General features: G+C 45.9%; 1 protein-coding gene across 4 annotated transcripts in view; it reads left to right on the forward strand.

The window, feature by feature from the left end:
- The window catches only part of PIEZO2 (piezo type mechanosensitive ion channel component 2), a 348,479-nt gene that overhangs the window by 57,726 nt on the left and 267,179 nt on the right, over nucleotides 1-23,574 (forward strand). For all 4 annotated transcript variants that reach the window (XM_036823700.1, XM_036823703.1, XM_036823702.1 and 1 more), the window contains exon 2: nucleotides 6,434-6,529. In XM_036823700.1, coding sequence (XP_036679595.1) covers nucleotides 6,434-6,529 — 96 coding nt within the window. The remainder of the gene's footprint in view (nucleotides 1-6,433; nucleotides 6,530-23,574) is intronic.

Genomic DNA, 23,574 nt, shown 5'->3' on the forward strand with positions numbered 1-23,574 from the left:
TACAGTATGCTAACACATATATACGGAATCTAAGGAAAAAAAAAAAAAAAAGGCCATGAAGAACCTAGTGGCAAGACGGGAATAAAGACACAGACCTACTAGAGAATGGACTTGAGGATATGGGGAGGGGGTGGGGTGAGATGGGACAGGGTAAGAGAGTGTCATGGACATATATACACTACCAAATGTAAAATAGATAGCTAGTGGGAAGCAGCCGCATAGCACAGGGAGATCAGCTCGGTGCTTTGTGACCACCTAGAGGGGTGGGATGGGGAGGGTGGGAGGGAGGGAGATGCAAGAGGGAAGAGTAATGGGAACCTATTGTATATGTATAACTGATTCACTTTGTTATAAAGCAGAAGCTAACACACTATTGTAAGGCAATTATACTTTAATAAAGATGTTTAAAGAAAAAAAAAAAAAAAAAACATATGGATGAAAAAAAAAAAAAATAAATAAATGGTGTTCTAATTAAAAAAAAAAAAAAAAAAAAAAAGTGTAAACACAACATAATTCTAGAATCACTGAACTATTTTGTCTCTTGGTACCGAAGTTGCTTATTCTGAATAATATGTATCTACTGTTCTGGCAACTGTTAAAATAAATAAAGCATTCTGAGGTCATAAAGAGTGTTTAGAATGTACCTAGTTGAAATGGAGGTTCTAAACATTTAAGCTTTGTTGTTTCGCAGGCCATTCATGGTGAGGGGCTCTTTGGCTTTGCTGAACAGTGAGAAGGAAGAGAGGACACGTTTTTGCTAAAATATTCAGCTCTGAGGGCACTTACCTTAATAACATAATTAAGATTATTACCTTCAACTATTATGGAAATTAAAGTGTGCATAAACCTCTTCGTCATCGTGTAATACATTGGAAACTAGTACACGTGTATTGCAACACAAGTATTTTTTTTAAAAATTATTTATTTATTTATTCATTTATTTTTGTCTGTGTTGGGTCTTCGTTTCTGTGCGAGGGCTTTCTCTAGTTGCGGCAAGTGGGGGCCACTCTTCATCGCGGTGTGCGGGCCTCTCACTATCGCGGCCTCTCTTGTTGCGGAGCACAGGCTCCAGACGCGCAGGCTCAGTAGTTGTGGCTCACGGGCCTAGTTGCTCCGCGGCATGTGGGATCTTCCCAGACCAGGGCTCGAACCCGTGTCCTCTGCATTGGCAGGCAGATTCTCAACCACTGCGCCACCAGGGAAGCCCGCAACGCGGGTATTTTTATAAATGTTAGGCGGCCATCTTAAAAATTTCCTATTTGCAAGAGATTTTCCCCTTTCTATATTGATTAAACTCTAAGCTGTCAAAGTCACATCAATCGTTTCTCCAACTTGCAGAGTTTTTCCTAAACCGCCTATCAGTTTTCACCTCTAGAAAATGAAATGTGTTAATGAGATCAGTCCAGTTGTTTACAATTCAAATGGCAGCGCTCGTGTTTATAATGCTCTTCACTTGATGACTTGTCTTGCAGTTTCTAATTGTGAGCTCTCTAGTCCTGGCAAGTCTTTTTTGGGGAAATTCCTGTTGTCATTCTTTGAGGGAAATTTCCATATAATTTTGGATGGTTAAAACCAGGTAGAAATAGTGGAAAAGATAGTGCATTCTTGGCTAAAGTGAAGAACCTTTTTCCTTAGAACACCTTGATCTGCACTGTAAAAAATTGTACTGTCAACAATAAAATCCTTGAGGCAGGGGACAGGGGTCCAGGAGCCTGGATGGCCCACAAGAGGCATGGGTACCAGCATCTGATAGCTTTTTATAGGAGCAGGGCTGTGCTCTGGGACTCCAGGTCCTAGACCAAGACAACATTACACTGGATAAAGGAGCATTGCTCTTTGCCTTCTGAGGCATTTCTAGTTCGAATGTGCCTTATTGACAAGTTCAAAGGCATATTTTGCTCTAGGTGGGTAATGCACTTAGATATGGCATTCAGAGTCCCCGTAAGCTCGGGTGACTCCTGGGTAGCAACTTCACACGTAAAATAAAGCAGAAAATTCAGCAATTAGGCCACTGTCATCAATCATCAAACTGGATAATTTTAGACAAAAATAAATGAAGGTGGATTTTTAGAAGTGGCTTGATTTTTTTGTGTGTGTGTGAAAGTTTGGGTATTAGTCATCTGTTGCTGCATACAAATTACCCAAACATTTAGCAGCTTAAAGCAACAAACCCTGCTGCGGAGTTTCTGGGAGTCGGGAATCCGGGGAGGTTCAGCCGGTGCCTCTGGCTCAGGCTCTCTCTCACGGGCTGCAGTCAAGGCCGGTCAGGATGTAGTCAAGGCCGGTGAGGATGTAGTCAAGGCCGGTCAGGCTGCAGTCTCTGGGGGACTTGCTTCCAGGCTCACTTGTGTGGCCGTTGGCTGGTGTGGGCCGGCTGCTGGCTGGAGACTGCGGCCCCTTCCCTCCGGGCCTCTCCTCGGGACAACTTGTAGCCTGGCGGCTGGCTCCACTCAGGGACCAAGGGGCACCCAGGGTAGAAGCCACCAAGAGCTATCCTGCTACTTTCACTGTCTCTGGTCACTGGCAGGGAGCCCCTGGGTCCAGCCCACACTCAGGAGCCAGGGGATCACACACGGGGACCATTTAGAGGCTCCCTACCACCCTGGGTCGTCCTTGCTTCTCTTTAAGCATTTGGGACTTTGTTATAAATAATGGTAACTAAAGGTTCTGCCCTGAGAACCCAAGAGTGGTCTCCCTTCTACGCCCTGCAAAGTTAGTCATTGGGAATTTCCTAAGTTTACACATTTCCACTGTGCATTATATGAAACCTTACAGAACGAAGTTATAAAACTGAAACAGCGACAGGCATCCTGTGGAGGGAAGGTTCTGGCCCCCTGAGCCCCTGACAGTTACCCGGTGATGAGTCAGGCAGGTGAGGACGTGGAGCTGAGGCCGCCAGGCTTCCGGACGGAGGCGCAGGCTCAGGACGAGCTCCCAGGCTCCAATCTCAGCCCGGCCACTTGCTGTGCTTCCTATTCCTGCTGCTTTGTCATGTGTAGAGAGAGAGAGTAAAAACAGGGTCTGTGAAAGGAGGGTGGTGAGAGTGTGAGTTAATGCACAGATAGGGCTTGACATGGGGCGGTGCTCCTGTGAGCTGATACTGACATGAGCTCACAGCAGACACATGCCCTGGGCACCCTCTTTAAAATGATACCGTCATACAAGTAAGCTGTAGTTTTCTCTTTACCCAGAAATACACAGAATTAGGTAATTTTGCTGCACGATGTGCATTAACATTAAAAACCCCAAGGCTAAAATCAAAGCGACATTCCACTTGATTAAATGTTTATTTGGGGCAGTGCCAGTGGTGGTGTTTTGATGCTATTGGGAAGGCTGTAGCCTTGATACCCTGGTTTCCTTTTCAGGCACCCTCGTGGCTTTCATTCCATTTCACTCACTTATTCCTGTCTATTCTTCTTGTGAGCCTGAGAACCTCCTGTCCCCCGGTCCCTGGAGGTAAGAGAGATGGTCACAGACACATGGGCAAATGCCCGTGACCCTGGATGAGAAGAGCTCTGGGAGAGGCGCCCCCGCAGAAGGAAGGCACCTGGTTTGGGGGAGGAAACACTGGAGCAGAGCAGGAACAGGCTGGATGCAGGAAGGTGGTCCAGCGCCTTCGAGGCCTTGAGGCCAGAAGCAGCACAGTGCAGGGCTGTTCAGCCGGGCAGCCGCTTGGAAGGCAGGATGCGTGTCAGTGGGACAGGGAGCTGCAGGCCCAGGCAGGAGCCAGGCTGCAACCTTGATGGAGGGTGAGATCCATCACTTAGTCGATGTCACAGAGTGGACACTGAGTCCTCTGATCCCTCCCAAGGCCCATGTGACCCGGCCCCATCCAGGACTGCCTGGGCCACCGCGGGCCAGGGGTAGTCAGACAGGCTGGGGGCTTTGCTGCCACGTGGCCTGCTGCTCAGGGGGTGGCTGGTCACCGCCTCACCTCAGGGCTTGGATCTCACCTCCTGGGTGAGCCCTGCCTTCAGTGCTCCTAGGGGATGCAGTGGCCGCCTCCTCCACCCCAGGGCCCTGTCCCCCTTGCTGCTCCCCACCCCCGAGTTCTTGTTTACAGGGTGATCATCTTCCAGCATGGCTTGCAATCTTCTATTGTGCTTATTGTTCACCATACATCTCCCCTCCTGAATGTGAAGGGATGCTGGTCAGTCCCAAGGACATAGTATGTGCTCAAAAAATACTTAGTGACTGGATGAATAACCAAATGTTTTTTGGGTTGTTAGGGAACGTCAACTCTGGATGAGAAATAAGAGACAGAAAAAAATAGCTAGAAAGACAATCCAAACATGGGTTCTTGCTCTTTTATTTTGCCTCATTTATACATTTTCCTGTCCAGTGATAGTGTGGAAGTTTCTTCCTGCTTTGGGTCTTTCATAAAGGAGGTTGGGAGTGTCCACGGTGGTAAACAAAGCTACCATCATGTGCACGACCCCCGCGGGATGAAAAAGCACTTCTGTTGATTCCTTCCTCCCCCCACAGCATCCCTCACTGTACCCTGCTTGCCTGTCATTGTCCAAAGGAAGCCACCAGCAGCCGGGACCCCATCTCCTAATGCCATGTGCATCCCACTCTGGTCTGTCCCCAGGTCCCAGACACTCTGACTCTGCGGGCAGTAGCACCCAGGCCTTGCCTGTGCTGTGTCTCCCCAGCTCAGCCCTCTGTGGCCTTGTGAGCCCCTGTATAGCCCTCTTGTTTCCTGCTCCTGGTGATGTTCCCCTTGCGCTTCCGTCTCTCAACTCCCATCCCCCTGCTGGGTCTGCATCCCTTTCTGGAGTCTGTCCTGGACACTCTTACAGATGATCAAATGACCAACCCCTCTCTCTGTTGTAGTAAACTTCTTCCGTGAAAACTTTTCTTGTGAAAATGGACTTCCCCGGTTTTTCTCCCATCTGTCCTCAATTTTCTGCTGCCTTTTTCTTCTGTACCTGCCCGTTTTCCCTTCCCCATCTCACCCCCCTGTCCCCCCCATGTAGGCAGCTGCCTCCCCTTGTTGCTGTGGCCTTTGGAGAGTCCATCCTCTCTTGTCCTGCCCACTCACCCCTCTGCTCAGGGCCCATCTCCGCGTCCCTCTCGGGTCACTGAGCAGCGATCCTGCCCACTCTGTCCCTTGACTGTTTCCATCAGGGCTGAGTCCCACGGTTGGATTCCGTGAATGTGTCTAAAGGTTAACTTACCACTTTCTCCTTAAATGTCTTATTTTCCCCCACGGCAGGAATCCTTATCACTGTGGTTGTGAGCCTTGGCGTCACTTTGGTGTAATTTCTCTTCCCATCTCTCCATATTTATTGTACCAAATGCCTTTTTATTCCACGTGCTGCTTCTTAAGTTCCGTTGTTTCTGCACCATTTACACCTTGTTGCTGCAACACTGAAGTTTCCCTTCCCACCCGTCCAGCCCACGTGCAGTCTTCAGATTACTCTTTCTGAAATGTTTTCTCCTGATCCAGATGGTCAGGGACTAGTTCTTTCAGCTCCACGTTCTCTCCACTTTCTCTCCGACTAACTTTTGTTCCAACACTTCTCCATCCTGTGAATCCGTTAAACCGATCTCATCCACACACGCATACTTACTCCTTCTCCCCCCTCAGCCTTTCTTTATTCATCCAGTAAGTTTATTTTTAATTGCTGTAAGGCGCTCATTTTCTTTCTACATGGATGCTGCACGCCACCCTCTCCCTGTCTGGTAACGAGGATCCTCACCACAGTTGCTCGTGTTTTCGAGGGCTTCCCGGGTCTAAGACTCTGGCCAAGCGTTTAAACCTTCACTCCTCATCGTAAGCCTCTGAGTCAGAGACGGTTATTAGACCCATTTCATAGATGAGGAAGGGGAGCTTGGGGAGGGAAGGAGCACATCTCTGACCTGCCGTGCTCCCTTTAAGACGAGCTATGCAGAGCAAGAAGCGTAGACTTGGGGCCTGAGTTTAGTTTTGTCTCCGTCACCTCCTCGCTGGGAGCTCCCAGGGAGTGGGTGAGTCTCTGGGCCTGGGAGCCTTCCTTATCAGAAGGGGACTAATCAGATAACTGGGGTCAGGCCCGGCCACAGAGCATTTGGCAAATCTTTTCTTTTCTTTTCTTCCCCTTCAGTCTCACCTCTTCTTCCACCCACAGCCTTAGGCGAACGCCTCAAACCCTCACAGCCCCGTTGCCTGTGTTTCCGTAGCAATTTTAATTTGCCCAGCTTAACTTTGTGACATATTTCGGGCCTGCCTTCAATCAGGTACGCCGATGCTGCCCTCTTGGTTGGGTTCTAAGAGCGGGGACCGTGCGTTTTCATTCCCGTTTCTCATCACGCTCCGAGTAATGATGGGCACAGAATGGATGCTCCGTTTTTCCTTCCTGTTTGAAGATCTGCTCCAGAGATGCCGCCTGGTGCCGTGATGCCTGAGGCTGTCCGTCACTAACGCCTCTCCCCTCTTCTCCCCCCGCAGCCTGTGCGTTCCGGTACAATGGGCTCTCCTTCGTCTACCTCATCTACCTCCTGCTCATCCCCCTGTTCTCAGAACCAACCAAAGCCACCATGCAAGGTAAGAGACCTTTGCTACTCTGTATCACAGCTGAGTGTGTCTGGGGGCTCCCCGGGGCTGTCGTCATCTGATGGGAGAGATGCCGGTCCAGTGGGGAGCGGGGTCACACGTCTCAGCAGTAGAGCTGTGTGGCACTTGGTGGTGACATGTTTTTGTCACTCACACAGCTGTCTTCCCCATACAGGTTCCCTGGCAGGCCTGTATTTGTAGGTTTGCAGACAGTCTGGAAGGGTTTGGCTGATTAAGAGCAACTCAGTGTGCTGTCATTAAAATGAGGCAGACGGGGTGATAACAGTGGCACAGATCTGTGTATTCTCTCTGCTGGGGAGAAGGAGGTGGCAGGCAGAGAAGAGGTCTCTGAGCCCCGGAGCAGGAGACCTGGGGAGGAAGCCGGGTGCGGTCGTGGCTGCTTCACATGTCAGCTGAGAGCTGTTACATGTGCCTCAATCAAGTGCAGAAAGAGAGAGATTCGAGTTCTCGTTTCTCAAGCGTGTTCCTGCAAACCTTTAGATCGCTTCCCCGTTGCTCTCCAAGCACCTGAAGGCATAGAAAGAAATAGTGCCTCTGCTTCCCGAGGCTCTGATGAGGAAGCCTGGTCTGGTTGGTACATTTACACATTTGAAGTTCTTCCACAAAGATAGAAGTTAAACCGCACTGAGTTAATTTAATTCAATGTTTTTCAAAACAATGCCATTACAAGAAATAAGGACTGTGCCCAGTGCCTTAGTGAGTGTGATGGCCGTATGTTTACAGGAAGGGATGCAAAGTTGGGTTTGACCTGGGGATGGCCATGGCTCTGGGTTGCCAGCCCACGGTGCTGACTCTTCAGGAAAAGCAGTGAAGACTTGGTATAAACAGAGCATAAAATCATGACTTTATCTCTCCGATTCTCCCCCTGACTATTACATTGATTGTGGGTCTTTTGATCATTCATCCCAATGGTTAGGACTGCAGATGCTATGTTGATTTTCCTGCCTTAGGAAGAATCTAAATAATAACTCTTCTAAGTCACTTAAATCCTTAATACACAAAATTAAGAAGGGCTAGAGAAATGTGAGTCTATACAAATCCTCATCAAACCAAAAATATGCTTTTTATGGGACCCCACCCATTCCAGCCTCATTCCTAGAGTCCAACATAAACAAAGATGTTTAAACAGAGTAGCTTCTGGCCTCAGAACCAAGTTGATAACATACAGGTGACTCCTATTTCATGGCTGGGAACTCATGTTTTAAAGAAAGAAGGTTTCATACATATTTAGCATTAAGTGCTTTAAAAATGAGTACCTGTTTGTACTCCATTAAATGATCTATTGCTTTTCTATCAGGGTGTCCCCTTGTTTTACCTGGAAACCAGGTCAGTGGGATTCCCCTTCATACTTATGTGATGACGCCTGGCTTTGCCTTCTTCCCAGACTACCCAGCCCTGCTCTGCCCAGTGGTCTCTGTAGGGGTGATGGTGGCCTGGGATGTGCGGCTTAGTCCTTGTGTGTGTCAGTGGCCCATCGTCTGCGCCTGGAGCGCAGGGAGTCACACGGTCAGGAAACTCATAGGTGAAACGTGAGATCAGAGGCAAAGAGCAGCTCCTGTGTGTGGGGAGAAATATCCTGAATCACCGAAGTGTCACAAGGTCAGAGCACAGACAGCATCACGGTGCACAGGTGTCTGCCATGTCTCCCTCCCAGGCGCTGAGAGACCAACAGCTCAAAGGGAGTCCGCAGGCATCTTTCCAGTCGGTACCTGGGGGCAGGGCTGGGATTGTGTGTCCTGTCCTTCCATCCTTCCTGAGGGGCGTGGCTGAGACCTCATAACCTCATTTATTTGCTGTGTCTGAAAACACACAGGGACTCGAGGGAGGGAGGCCCCCATTTGACTTTTGTGAGCATGTAGGACTCTCCATCCGGCGTTTCCACATCTGTGATTCGAGGCACCCAGGCCGGGCGTTTCTGGTGGGGTCCAGGGCTTGGGCCATGTGGTCCAGGATGAAGCCTGTGTGGCGTCCGTGCAGACGGTGATGGGCCCGGAAGGGTGATGGCTGTGTGGCTTTGCAGGGGGCCTTGGGGTCACACACACTCGACCTTTCAAGTTCCTGTTGATACTCATTTCTCACAAACAGGTAGGAAAGTCCAGTGTCATCTGGGAGAACCCAACGGCATCCACTCTGCCTGGCGGTGTAGGGCCTCTGCCACACACGCACACACACATGCACACTCGTGCACACGCACACACACTCGCAGGCATGCACACTTGGGGCCCAGAGGAGAGGCACCTTGAATCTGCCATCAGTCAGTGTGCAATTCCTCCCTCTCTTCTTTCTCCTTGGATTTCTCAGCAAGAGTCAGATGTTGGTGTAGTGCATCCCACAGTGCCCAGGGGGTCTCAGCGAAGCCCCTCTCCCTGGGCTGGGAGTCTCTCCACCCAGGCAGCTCTCTCGGCTCCTGGGATGCTCTCTTTGGCCCCTCGGCCTTCCAGGGTCTCACCCGAGGCTGAGCCGAGGCCCCACTTTGATACATTTATTCACTGAGTCCCTTCTAACGCACCCCCTTGAAGATGGCTAGGATTTTGCTGTTTTGTTAACTGCTGCATTTCCAGGACACGAGACAGCGTCTGTTGTGTAGCAGGCAGTCAGTAAATATTTATGGAATGAATGAATGAACGCATTCATTTCTAGAGTCTAGAGCTCTAGGAGCATTCAGGAACGCAACCCTAGTCCTCTGCTTCCCTCAACCTCCACGAGAGCAAACGTCACAGAACAGTTCATCACCTATACCTGTCTGTCCTCTGGGGACAGAAGCTCGGGGCAGGGGGATAGGCTATGGGAGTTTGCTATTTTAGATTTATTGGGGATCAGGGGATATGAGTGATTGAAGAAATCAAAACGTTCTATGCTTTTCCTTACAACGTTAGGCATTTTATTTAAGCCTATGATACTGTAGGAAGGGCAGTAAATCTTTGCTTGCTGTTCAGTTAGCAGTGTGCTTTGCATTTAAATTGAGACTCCACTCCATTAAATAGGAACTAATATATAATTAACTTCGGGTGGTCCAAATATTCCAGGTTGATGAGATATTAAGTTCTTTAACCAGACGTCTGCATGTTAGGTTCCCTATACCTTATGTGTAATGAGTACCCCCATCGGCCAGTATGGTGGGAGGGTTGGTATTTTCTTTGGATGGAATGTAAGTGGTAAAACGTACGAGATGTGGAAGAAGTCCATATACTGTATATACTCATTACATACTGGCTCATGACAATATGACTGTTATTTTGAGGTACAACATTATTACTTTGAACGTCAGAGATTTAGAAATCTCAATCTCATAGCTAGTCCTAACCTCAAGATTTTTCCTTGTGCTCTTTAGGTATCAGCTAAGAATTGTGTGATTTCCAGCCTTTCTTGTTAAATAATATTTATATTAAGTAACCAATTACTAGAGAGCCAGTGGCACTGCCTACTAAGTATGTATTTACAGGCATCAATTAATTTAATTCCTACAATGACCTTTTGAGGGAGCTGCTATTATTATTAAAAACTATGATCAGAAATCCTCATGTTACAGACAAAGCCTGAGTTCGGGTGGGGTAAGAACAAGCCCCAGGACACGGGCGCTGTGTGGGTGGCCACGCTTTTAACTACTGTGTTGTCTGACTCATGCCCAGGATGGAACACCATTCTCAGGATTTGCAAGGGTGGAGGGAAACCCACTCGCTTAATAAATACTTGTTGGCTGATAGATTACCAGGCCCTGGGCACAAGGGTCTGGAGAGATAATATGGGTGTGTTTAAAGGAGACATTTTCATTTGCATCAGTGCAGATTGATGACATACGTGTATGTTATGTAGAAAATACATCTTATTAAGTGTGATTGTTTATTTCTTTCAACAAATGTTCATTGAAAGACTGCCCTTCACGGAACGCTATGTTTGGGTTTGTGGAGGATAAAAATGAGAAGAAAACATGGTTCTTCACTGGCATGGCCTCCCAAACATGCTGGCTCTTATGTATTTCATTGAATGGTAGCTCTTTCAAAGAGGTTGTCTTTGGAAGCCATAGATGTATTCCAGTGACACTGTCATTTCTGTAAACTGACCTCAAATTAGTCCTCTGCAGTTGCCTTTAGAGTTTGCCTTAAATAGGCTCAATGGTGGCAAACCATTGTCCTTTTAAGGAGGGTCTGACCTCATAGTATTTGGAGTCAAGTTTGATGAGGGAAAAACTGGTGATGAAATCAGTCATGTCAATTTTAGAAAAGAAAAAGACAAAACCCAGAGTATTTAGTATAAAACAAAGTGTCTGAAGGTGACTCCTCATGATTGATAAGGAGGTTTAAGATTTATTGGCATGAGAGCACCACGGTTGATACACACGAATGACAAACACATGGAACATCTTTCCATGATGGGTTTGTGTGGATAGACGAGATCTAGGATGTCAGGCAAAATGAGATGCGGAAGCGAGAAGGCAGCATCCTGAAGGAGGTGTTGATTAGCTCGATCTACCAGGGAATCTTGACTACAAGAGTCAGGCTGCGCCTACCTGGCCCAGACCAGAGGCTCAGAGAGTATCTGCAGAGATCCGTGAACTGAGGGTGCTAATAGCATGTCACATTTCCTATGTGCCAGGAACTGTTGTAAGCACTCCCTGTGTGCTAACGCATTTAATTAGAGGTTAGAAAAATCATGCATTGAAAAAGCAGGACCCACTCCATTCTGGAAAGAAAAAAAAAACACACTGGGTTATAAATCCACTTAACCAACTAGCTAGGAACACTGCACAGTGAGGGGCCGGTGTGGGTGCTCCCTCCTCCTACCAAGGAGATTAGTGAGACTTAGTCACATTTGGGCCGGTCTAGACTCCTGATCTCCTGGTCTTACCCCACCTCACCATCCCTTCCACGGGTCAGAGGGTGCCTTCCTCATAAAGCTGGGATGGACTGCTGCATTCCCTGCACCTGACCATACTTTATTAGATTTTGATTTTGTAAATGCTCAGAGCCCCAAGTATTTTTCAGTTGGTTTCAACAGAAAGTTTTACATCCTTGCATGCACTTTGGATAAACGACAGCTCTAACTTTATCAATAAAGTGTCCGGGGTCTGGGGTGAGAGACACACATCTGGCTACAGTGTGAAATCTGGGATTTGCTGGAAATCACTTGCTTGGTCCTGCCTGCAGCTTGTCTTTGTTCATGTGCCCTCCTGCAGGCTGGGGTGGGTGAGAGGATCTTCTCCATTCTTGTTGGGGGAGTGTCATTTACTTATTGGGGGCTGCTTGAAAAGGAATTCTCCAAACGTCAAGACTACAACACTTGCTGGGCAATATTAGCCGTTGACCTACAGCAAAGATATCGTAGAAGCATCATCATCTAATCAGTTCACGTGTGAAATGTTTATGTCACACACACTCACACACACACACACACACACACGCCAAAGGAGCAGAGATGAGTGTTGTCTAAGGAGGGTAATTATTTCTAACAGCAAAGCTGTCTTCTAGACCAAGGACCCATACTCACTGGGAGCCTTCTCTGAAATCGGACGACATCAGTAGGTGAGAAGAGAACTCCCAGTGGTGGAGGAAAGGGAAGGGCTTTGGGTGCTGGGTGGGTCTTTCTTAATTTAAGTCTCCCTGTTCAGTTATGAAGGCCAGGTCCTCCCGCAGCAGGTGAAACACAGATGTGGGTCCAGCCCTCGGCTGAGGCGGTCAGGTTGCCAAAGGAAAACAAAAGGGCGAAACTTTCAGGATTTGCCCTCCAAATATTTTTCAATATGGGGTTTCATGAAAAAGATTTTCTCCTCCCCGTTAGGAAAGGAGTGGGTCTCTGAAATATCTTTTTTTTCTAATTAACTTTGCTCTGTTATTTTGAGCAAGGTAGCAGTTCCTTTTCTGCATTTGCTTGTGTTTACACTCAGAAGTTATTAAGAAGGTAGTTTTTCTCGTTATTGGGATCTCTTTCAACATTTGGGAGGGGGCGGAACTAGACAGGGGTGGTAATGGAGAGACTTCATTGTGCTTTGAGGACAGTTGTGAGCAAGTGAAATTTTAGCAGGTCAAGTTCACTTTTGTAAACTGTTGCCAAAGTTATTCCAAGATGATAGGGAAAAATATTTTCTCTCCATCTCGGAACAGGGGGTCCTAGTTTAAGAGGAAATTGTAATCATCATGGAGTAGAGTGTGTGTGTGTGTATGTGTGTGTAAAATAATCACCAGAGGGCCTTGCCCTGAGGTTCTGACCCAGGGTACGCTTTACCAGAATCACTAAAGACTCCCTGAGAAAAGAAAAATGATGTTCCATTTGCCGACATGAAGAGGCAAAGAGGTCTGTAACTTGTAAAGACGTGTTTAGACGTCAGAGAGGAAATAGTAGCAGATATTTTAAACTGCTTGCATCTGGTTTTTGTTGAAAACACTGTTAGTCTTTATACCATTAGGCTTATTATTACTATGGTTTATTATGTCATCATAAAGCAAAAGGCAAGAAAATATTTAATTGAGCAAATTATTTGGGGTAGATGTTCTGTTACCAATATCAGCTCACGACCAAACAGAATGCTACCAAAATGATTAGATGCTTGTTTCTTGAATTTTTGAATAAATTAGTGATAGGTCTTTTAGGTTACTTTATCTGTCCCTTTGAGGGGGCCGTGGTTGTTTTGGATTTGGCAAAGACTATTCAGTGACACAGAAGAACTTTGAGGCAACACATATAACTCTCAGCTCAGGAAACATTGGGTCGTATTATTATATGACTAAGGAGAGGTTTTCACAAGTCCTAAACTTTGTGCTTTATCTGGCTGTGATAAACCAAATCTGCAGTGTGGCCTCACCTGTTATTTAGATGCTGTCTGTCATGACAGGGAAGGGGGTCACCTGGACGGGATGTCAGTTTGCTGATTCACGCTTCAAATCACTTTTCTTTTGTTTACTCACTTGATAAACATTTACTTGTGCCTGGTCAACGCTGTCCTGGGTAGTTGGACGCTGTACGGTAAATGACACCGTCTCTCTGGCCCCAGGATGTGAATTAACAGCACGACTGTGGGCAGGTTCCTTCGGTTCTCAGAGTCCTGCTTTCCTCCTGTGTTGAGTCCTGGTGCTGGTCTTGATCAGAACCTTAAGAGGTCTGCCAGTGGGGTCAAGTTCATGGACACGCCGCCCTGTGCTCTGTGCTAAACAATGGTTAAAGAGCCCAGAGAAGGAGATCATCACTCTTCTCTTACTTTAAAAATGTATTTTCCCTTTGAAAGGGTTCAGCTGACTTGATTTGCTTCTGTGTGTATTTGAAGTCAATTTATTGCAGTTTTGAAGTTGACTTACTTCAAAGTCTGGACGAGACTAATTTCTGATGGATTCACTTGTTAGAGTCTAGGCTTTACTTCGTGGGGAACTATTTCTCTTAAACAGACCCACGTGTATTTGCACAGATGCATACAAAAGAACCCTTTGAGATGACAACTTACATTTAGCTTTCAAACAGTGCGAATTATTCATTAGAAGAAAAATAAGTAGATAACACATGCTTGCTCTTTGCCGGGCAGCTCCCCCAGGCTTTCCAGACAGTAACTCCCTGAGTCCTTCTAACACTCCTGTGAGATAGGAATTCGTATTGTTTATATTTTACAGACAGAGAAGCTGTGAAACACACAGAGGTTCATGAATAATTCCTGAAATGAACATTTTAAAAATTTGATCCAATGAGTGAAAGCTTCTAATATAAATAATTCAGTTACCGACCGAGGCATTTCCCACCTTTGACTGGTTTTATTATAAAATTAATACAGAGTGAAAATAAGTGGAGGGATTTTGCATGTAATCCAGCTGCTGCCTTATGACAATATAAGTGGACAATTATTGTACTTTAAACCACCTTTTAGGATATTTGCTCAGCATTAAGCAGAGAAGAGAATCCCAAGGATAAGTTTTTTTTCTGAATGTTTAAAAATTATTCATTTATTATGTATTGACTAAAAGACCATTCACCTTTCTTGATCTCATTCAATAGGTTATGTCGTATGATATTGATACACAGTATGTGTTCGATTTCTTTTGTTCACTGAATGAGCATCACTGCGCATCTGTAGTGGGTGGCCGGCCGGGTGCTGGTGCCCCCGGTGACCGTGACGCTGGTCCTTGTGAGCGTCCAGCTCACCGTTTAGCACGCCCCCTCCCTCCATTCTCCTCATCCCCTCTCCTTCCTCCCTCCTTTCCATTCTCACTCTCTTCATTTATTTTTAAAATTAGTTTTGCCTAAATATATATCCTGCCTTTCAAGTTGCCAATACTCTGTGCACTTAAGGAATATTTGGGGACGGCCACTCTCCGCCTCCTCTGCTGGCCTGGCGCCCATGATGCTGGTGACACAGAGTGGGCTGGCCTGGAGGCCCGCCCAGAGCCCCAGACCTGCAGGAGGACGGCCTGGAGTCCGGGCATGTGTGTGTCCTGGAGTGGCCTCTTCTTCTTTGTCCCCCTGCAGCCTGGCCACCCATGACCAGGGTTACAGGGTCCATTGGCAACTGGGTGCAAAGGACTGTTCTTCTCTTCTCCATCACATCGGGTTCCTTTGGATCTAATGGCCTCTGCAAGAGGAAAATTGCTCTTCTAAGATTCAGGGGCGCCTGGCAAGCTGGTGCTGCCGCCTGGGTGGGGATGTCCCCCGCCCCACAGTGGATCTGAGCAGCTCTGCCCAGACCCCTGCCCCCAACACACACACACACACACACGCGCACACACACACACACATACACACACGCCTCTTTAGGATCAAGGCGTTGATTCTCTCCATTGTCTGGCATGATGGTGGCCAAGGGCTCACGGCCCTGCCCGTCCATCTCTGAGAACCGTCCCAAGCTGAGAGGGTCCCTCCAGGTGGTAGATGTGGCCCCCATTTTGATGACTGGTTATGGTGGCGTCTCCTTGCCTTGTTCTGGGACAGTCCTGCTGTCTCAGCTCTGGAGCTTCCTTTGGGGTCGTCTGAGCCTCTGCCATCACCGAGTTGCACCCCAGCCTCTCCCTCTCCCCGGCCCTGCTGCCCTCCCTCCCTCCACAGTCTGTGTCCCTGGCCCGAGCGGGTCATCTAAGACCTGCTGACACAGGGCCCTGGCCAGGTGGGCCCGTGAAGGCTGGATTTTGGCCCCTGTTGTGCTGACCAAAAAAACAGGATTGTGTTCTTCTAGGAGAAGGGGTCCCTACTCCAGTACAGGATTGTGTGCTTCCAGGGGAAGGCTTCCCATGGGTGGGGGGAGCCAGCAGTGGCCCTGCAAAAAAAAAAAAAAGGAGGAGAAAGCACATTTTAGAGCAACACACAATTTTCCTGAAGATGAGCCCCATTTACTCAACATGATCCTGTCAATTCCCCTCCTAACTTCCTCAGCGTTCTTGAGAAGTGCGCTGAGTGATTACCCGGCAGCCATTAGTCTGTAAGGTTCCGGCCTCAGCCTCCCCAGAGGGACCTGGCCATGCAGAGGCTGCAAAGATCCATCACTGCTCCTCTCAGTTGAGAGGCAGAAAGTGAGCAGAGGAAGCGGCTAATAGCAAGGCCGGGTCTGGACGGCGGAGTGATGGGCACCAAAGCCGCAGGACCAGGGTCTTCCGGTCACGGAGGCCTTACCGCCTGCCTCTGCTGTTCCTTTGTTCCACAATTACTCGCTAGCGGACTGCGTGATAGGTGAGGATTAATTATCTGTTTGCTGCCAGGCTCATTCAACGGCCAGCTTATTGGAAGGCATGATCATGCATGCTGGTCACTGCTGGCTGCTTGATCATGGAAACAAGTGTTGGGCAAACACTCGTTCATCTGATGAGCTGACAATGGTGATGGGGGCTGGTGGGCTGCACCTGTCTTTAAATAGCAGTGACGGGCTCTGTCATTCAGCCAGATGCTGCTCATCAAATATTCAGCAGCCAGAGCTTTTACAAAGGCCTTTCATCGGCTCACGTACAAGCAGAAGGGAGAAAGGAGGCCAAGCTTCTGAAAGCTGGGCTGGGCTAGGCTTATTTGTTTGGAAACGGGGCAGCGGCTCGTTGGAAGGAGGGATGATTAGAGAATGGTTACCTGGGGAATTTAAACATTTGTGGTCCGGAGTTTTGCTGTTTTTTGGACTTTGTGTGTAACACCCTAACAGAATCTCAATGAACGAGTCCCCTGCATTAATTCCTGGGATCATCTGTCACAGATAGACAGACTTACACTGAGTGGGGGACAGGATGAAGTATTGATTGATTTATTCATTCACTCATTCATGTGACAAATATTTATGAGGCATTTACTCTTTGCAAATAATATGTTAAGAACTGGTAGTACAACAGAAAGCAAAAGTAAACAACATAGATCTATAATCCAGAAATTACTCTCCATTTGGTAATACTAAAGGATAAGTTTAACTTTTTAGACTACATTCTAAAGTCTAAATACAGTTGACCATCATCATTGGCAGATTCTGTATTTGTGAATTAAATTTATTTGTGACCCCAAAATAATAATGGTCACACAGCTTTCATGGTCATTGTCGGACCCAAGCAGAGCGGCAGGGGATTGGAGTTGCTGGCCACTCACGTGCAACCGGGGAAGGTCAAGGCGAGGCTCTCCTGGGTTCAGCTCAGACTGTGAACAAGTGTCCTGTTTGCAGTCTAGCTAGTGCCATGTGTACCACGTTTCTGTTCTTTGTGTTGGTGATGTTGCTGTTTAAAATGGCCCCAAGTGTAGTGCTAAGTGCTGTCCTGTGCTTCTAAGTGCAAGAAGGCTGAACATGTGATCCTGCAATCCCACTCCTGGGTGTAGAACCGGAAAAGATGAAAACTCTAATTCGACAAGATACATGCACCCCTGTGTTCATAGAAGCACTACTTACAATAGCCAAGACACGAAGCAACCTAAGTATTCATCGGCAGATGAATGGATAAAGAAGATGTGGTATATGTATATGATGGAATACTACTCGGCCATAAAAAAGGATGAAATAATGCTATTTGCAACAACATGGATGGGCCTAGAGATTATCATACTAAATAAAGTAAGTCAGAGAGAGACAAATATATAATATCACTTATATGTGGAATCTAAAAATGAATTTATTTACAAAACAGAAACAGATTCACAGACATAGAAAGCAAACTTATGGTTACCAAAGGGGAAAGGTGGGGGATAAATTAGGAGTTTGGGATGAACATATACACACTACTATATATAAAACAGATAAACAACAAGGACCTACTGTAGGGCACAGGGAACTCTACTCAATATCTTGTAATAACCTATAATGGCAAAGAATCTGAAAAAGGATTATCTATCTATCTATATCAATATATAACTGAATCACTGCTGTACTGCTGAAACTAACACATTGTAAATAAATTATGCTTCAATTTAAAAAAAAATGAAAAAAAAGAAGGCTGGGATGTGCCTTATGGAGAAAGTACGTTTATCAGAGAGACCGTGTTCAAGCAGGGGTCACGGTGCTGTTGGCCATGAGTTCACTGTTGATGAATCTATTGAATAAGGTGTCTTTAAACAGGTTACGTATTGATTGGCTGATGAAAATGTTGTAACCAGAGGCTCCCAGGAACCTACTCTATTTCCCCGTACCATCCCATTCAGTGTTCAGGGCAACGTCATAGAACATCACTACTGCAAATAACAAGAGTTAACTGTATACGTTTTGCACTAGAATTTGGGGCTTAGGGTTCTAGTGACATAGAGCTTGAAGTAGGAGAGGAGAACGGTCATACTGTTTGCAAGGGGTTTCCTAAAATTGCGGCTAGAATTTTCTTTAAGGTGAGTTATATTAAGACATCTTGGACAATTGTGTGGCTGAGGAGAGCCTCTGTAAAGTTGTCACAACTTCTTTGGTGAAGTGTTCTCTATATTTGATTTGCAATTAGCTGTGTTTTTTCTGCATTTTTTTCTTAAAGGCCTAGAATTTTAAACCTGGGACACAGATCTACCTCTGGATGTGCTGGGTGTTAGTGTCCTTACAGGAATGGTGCAGAGGAGGGCTGTGGAAGAAGCTTGCACTTTTTAAGCTCTCAGTGTTTAAATGACTCATTAATGTAATAATAATGCTATTTATTTTCACATTTCACAAAGACCTTTTACTTTCTTTCTTTCTTTTTTTTTTAAAAATTAATTATTTATTTTATTTATGGCTGTGTTGGGTCTTCGTTTCTGTGTGAGGGCTTTCTCCAGTTGTGGCGAGTGGGGGCCACTCTTCATCGCGTTGCGCGGGCCTCTCACTATCGCGGCCTCTCTTGTTGCGGAGCACAGGCTCCAGACGCGCAGGCTCAGTAGTTGTGGCTCACGGGCTTAGTTGCTCCGCGGCATGTGGGATCTTCCCAGACCAGGGCTCGAACCCGTGTCCCCTGCATTGGCAGGCAGATTCTTAACCACTGCGCCACCAGGAAAGCCCCGATTATTTCTTATAATACTCACAATATCCTAAGAGATAGTATTTTCCCACCTTACAAACGAGGAAGAGGTTTAGGTTAATTTGCCAGATGTTTGTCAGATTTTATATATATATATATAAAACATATAATTACACATATGTGTATATATATAACTGTCTCCTACATTTTTGTATCCCCAATTATGGCTCTAATGTATCCTAATTATGAAAGCTATGAAAGGATTGTTATCAGAACTCTTGGATAACGTCAGTACCAACATATTGATGAGACAGTTTTCACTTACAATAGGATTATTAAAAAACTCAGTAAGCTCTCTGTTTACTTCAGGAAGTATATATAGTTTGGGAGAAAGTGGATACTTTTTCCCCATGAATTTCATGAATTTTTCTTATTCTCAAGTCTTGTTTAACCTATAGATTTGTTCTCTCTCTCTCTCTCAACCTCTCTCCTACACAGAGACAAAATCTCTGACAAAATGACAATCAAATTATTTACAGTCCATACATACATATGTATATGTAATAATTGTGATTACTGGAAAAAATAAAGTGTGGCCAAATTAAATTTGAATTTCAGATAAGTAACAAATAATTTTTTTGTATAATTTTGTCCCCAATTACATGGAACATACTTATTAAAAATTAAATTATTCATTTTTTTTTGAGATTCAAATTGAACTGGATGTCCTGCATTTTTATTTGCTAAATCTGGCAGCCCTAATAATAACCATACGTGTGTGTGTGTGTGTGTGTGTGTGTGTGTGTGTGTGTCAGGAAGGAGCTATTCACCACCTTTTCAGACGAGATCGGGCGCATTCAGGGTGTATGGCCGTAGATGCCCCACCTTTTCAAGTCACCATTTGCTTGGCTCAGTTTGGGCTCCAGGAGACAAGCATTTCTAAACTCTGCTTTTTAGTTTCATGCAAAATGTTGATCTACCCTATCAGCTATTCATTCATACAAATATGGGATGATAACAGCAAAACATATTGGAAATGGGATCAGGCTGGACTTCGAGTTAGCTCATTAAACTTGTCTCTAGTATATGCCCCTCTTTTGCCAAAACATTTTTCGCTGAACTCTTTTGGGGTTAGAGCCAGCATGCTGATAAAACTGAAACCAAAAGTTATCAGCAGAAGAATACACTAAAGAAGTATTTTCTGTGTCTCATTTAACTATACATTTGATTCAACTTAGCAGGTTGGTTGTGGTCCCTGAGTCACTAGCTCGAGGTTCCTAGTGATGGTTTACAATGCATGGCAACTGCTGTGGGTTTTATTTCCCGCATCCCTTTCCTGCCTCCCAAAGAGTATGACACTGCAGTGACGCCCCATCAAACACACCCGTTCCGACTGGCCTGAATGAACACACATGTTATAAATCTTGGGGGAGATGGTTACACGGTGACCCGCACTGCCTTCCTCCTGTGGGACAGCGTCTTTCCTGGAGAGAACATTTGGCCTTTAAGGAGTAGTGTGAAATAGATGTATGGACAGGGGATGCTCGCCTACCAGGAGCTCGGAATATGGCCCTCTTGACCAGGACAGTGGGGACATGGTTAAAATGGGTGTGTAGACACTGTCTGCTCAGTTCCACGTATAAGTTTTGATGTAGCTGCATTTTGCACAAAGTGTCAATATAGATAGTGCCTGCACAGATGTCACTGTCGGAGAATGAGGTGAAGGTGAAACAAGTAGATGAGTTCCTTACAGGATGTTTTGCTCAGTTTTCCAAATTATATAATGTTTATATTTTTTACAAGTGGTATTCAAGCAACAATAATTTGTACTATTTTCCCACATTAAGAAGATCCATACAATTGACAGAGCAGGAAAATGAACAAATTTAGTCTAAACACAAAAAGACCACAGATGCGGGGCGATAATACTGGAAAATAAACAATGATGAAATCACGGTTTCCTCCAGTTCGAACTATTTAGTTAAAAAACCCACTGACCTTTAGAAACAATGAGAGTGAGTGTCTGGAATGCAGGATGGGTTGTATGTGCTGTTTTGCTCTGAAATCACATCTCTGTCCCTCCCTGGGCCACGCTGCCCAGTATGCCCCTCCTCCGATCTGTGTGGGCCTTTCACAGCTCCTGGGCTTGGTCTGCAGTTTTCTTTCTCCTCCTTCCTGGAGCCTTGTGATTGAATTTGGGGAGCGTGTGAGTAGTGTGGCATCATCTAATCTCCAAGTGTCCACGTGTACCTGCACCTCACCGTTCAGGGTTCCCCTGGCCAGTCACTCCAGAGGGTTAGGGGCAGTGGTGAGAGCAGTTTAATTGAAGGCAAGCCATTCAGTGGTTCAGGATTTTTTTTCCAGTTTTCCCACCTGCCATGGACCATCCAAATACCAACACCAGACTCCTCTTCCTCCTCGTCCTCACACCTTCAGAAGACACTCCAAGTTCTGGGCTGTGTAATGTGACCCGTCCAGAGACAAGGTTCTGTTTCCACCAGAGGGAGCTGCTTTCTCCAAAACAGCTCCAACTGTGGCATATCAAGGCCTTTTAGACAGTTCCCACTAACCCCATTTACTTGGCCTCATTTATACTTGTTTTTTCTAGAAAAATAAAGATAATTTAAAGTAACCCTTTATTGTGAGTACCGTTGGAGTTTAAGTTATGAAAAAACAAGAATTTGGGGGAGAGGAGGCTGAGGGAATCCAATTTCATGAAAATCAAACGTACTGGAAAGGAAAGCAGCACTAGTGCAAGAACTTAATGATGAGACCAAAATACACTCTTCACCCTGACAACGAGGTTCATTTTGGGGGTGGGACCAAAGCGTAGGAGAAAAGATTTCAGAAAGGGAAGTGCCTTACCAAAAGTATAAAGTCAGCAAGTAACCCTTATATAAGTACATAGATAATATTAGACTATGCATTTTCTATATGAATGATACAGTCCTGAACGTTACAGAGCATCCCAAGCCAAGTCCTGTCATGCTATCGTTCAGGAATGGCAGCAAAACATCCACTTAGGTACCTAATTGTACTACAGACACGTGATATAGTTATTTTGTCAATAGTGATGATGACAGTTATGTTCTCGTTATATTCTCACTATACACATTACCTCTGAGGTCTTTACTGGAGATTTGCTAAGTTAGGACTCAGGATACAGAGAAATGTAAATAAACCAATGTCTCTAAACTCAAGGAGTTTCCAATCTAATTCTGAGATTATACTTGGAAATCTGAGTCAATGTATAAGTGTAACATCATGTCAGTAATAGGAATAACAGCACAAATAACTAAAGTTTGCTACTCTGTAAATAATATATATAAATGTGTATCGTATGTTATGTAACTAATGAGAATGGGGAGGAGCATTTACCGAAAGCTCTGATTTTAGTTGGGCGTCGTTAATACGCAGCCCGTCTTTGAGACAACGTCTGGCCAACAATTCTGTATGTTTTTTGAGACTTCTGAAATGTGCTGGTGGGGCCATGTCACCTGTGACCTTCTGAGCGCAGTTTATCTGAAGCTGTTCTGACTTGCACAGCTCTCGGTTAAAGGGTGCGCGTCTGTTTGTGTGTCTGGAGTGGGCAGGGGGGATGCGGAGGTTAATGCAGCTGTATTTCCTGTTCGTAATAAAGCATCAGGAAGCGATATCCTTGGGGGATCTTAACATATCAAGTGCTTTAGCATGTTTTTACTAATTTTTTTTAAATTAATTAATTTATTTATGGCTGTGTTGGGTCTTCGTTTCTATGCGAGGGCTTTCTCTAGTTGTGGCAAGCGGGGGCCCCTCTTCATCGCGGTGTGCGGGCGTCTCACTATCGCGGCCTCTCTTGTTGCGGAGCACAGGCTCCAGATGCGCAGGCTCAGTAATTGTGGCTCAGGGGCCCAGCTGCTCTGCGGCATGTGGGATCTTCCCAGACCAGGGCTCGAACCCGTGTCCCCTGCATTGGCAGGCAGATTTTTTTTTTTTTTTTTTTTAAACATCTTTATTGAAGTATAATTGCCTTACAATGGTGTGTTAGCTTCTGCTTTATAACAAAGTGAATCAGTTATACATATACAATATGTTCCCATTTCTCTTCCCTCTTGCATCTCCCTCCCTCCCACCCTCCCCATCCCACCCCTCTAGGTGGTCACAAAGCACCGAGCTGATCTCCCTGTGCTATGTGGCTGCTTCCCACTAGCTATCTGTTTTACATTTGGTAGTGTATATATGTCCATGACACTCTCTTACCCTGTCACATCTCACCCCACCCCCTCCCCATATCCTCAAGTCCATTCTCTAGTAGGTCTGTGTCTTTATTCCCGTCTTGCCACTAGGTTCTTCATGGCAGGCAGATTTTTAACCACTGCGCCACCAGGGAGGCCCTTTACTAATTTTTGATCCTGAGGGTGGTGATGGAAAGGGGAAGAAAACGTGCGTGTGCATGTGTGGGAGTGTGTTCGTGTGCATTTTAAATGGATCCAACTTAAGAAGGGGGTTACTTAGGTCCAGGGGATGAGAAGAAAGGGGAGAATGGGTTAGGAGAATTCACAGGGTTTGCCTGAATATTTGCAAGGAGAGAATACTGTAAAATAAAGCCAGAACGTGGGGCATCACAGAAACCTTCCCCAAAGCAGCCTGGTTTTCAAGAAATCTGTTAAAACGATGTCTCTACCATATTCTGGAACTTGGCACTGC

This window comes from Balaenoptera musculus, chromosome 14, assembly GCF_009873245.2.
Source record: "Balaenoptera musculus isolate JJ_BM4_2016_0621 chromosome 14, mBalMus1.pri.v3, whole genome shotgun sequence".
Taxonomy (NCBI): Eukaryota; Metazoa; Chordata; class Mammalia; order Artiodactyla; family Balaenopteridae; genus Balaenoptera; species Balaenoptera musculus.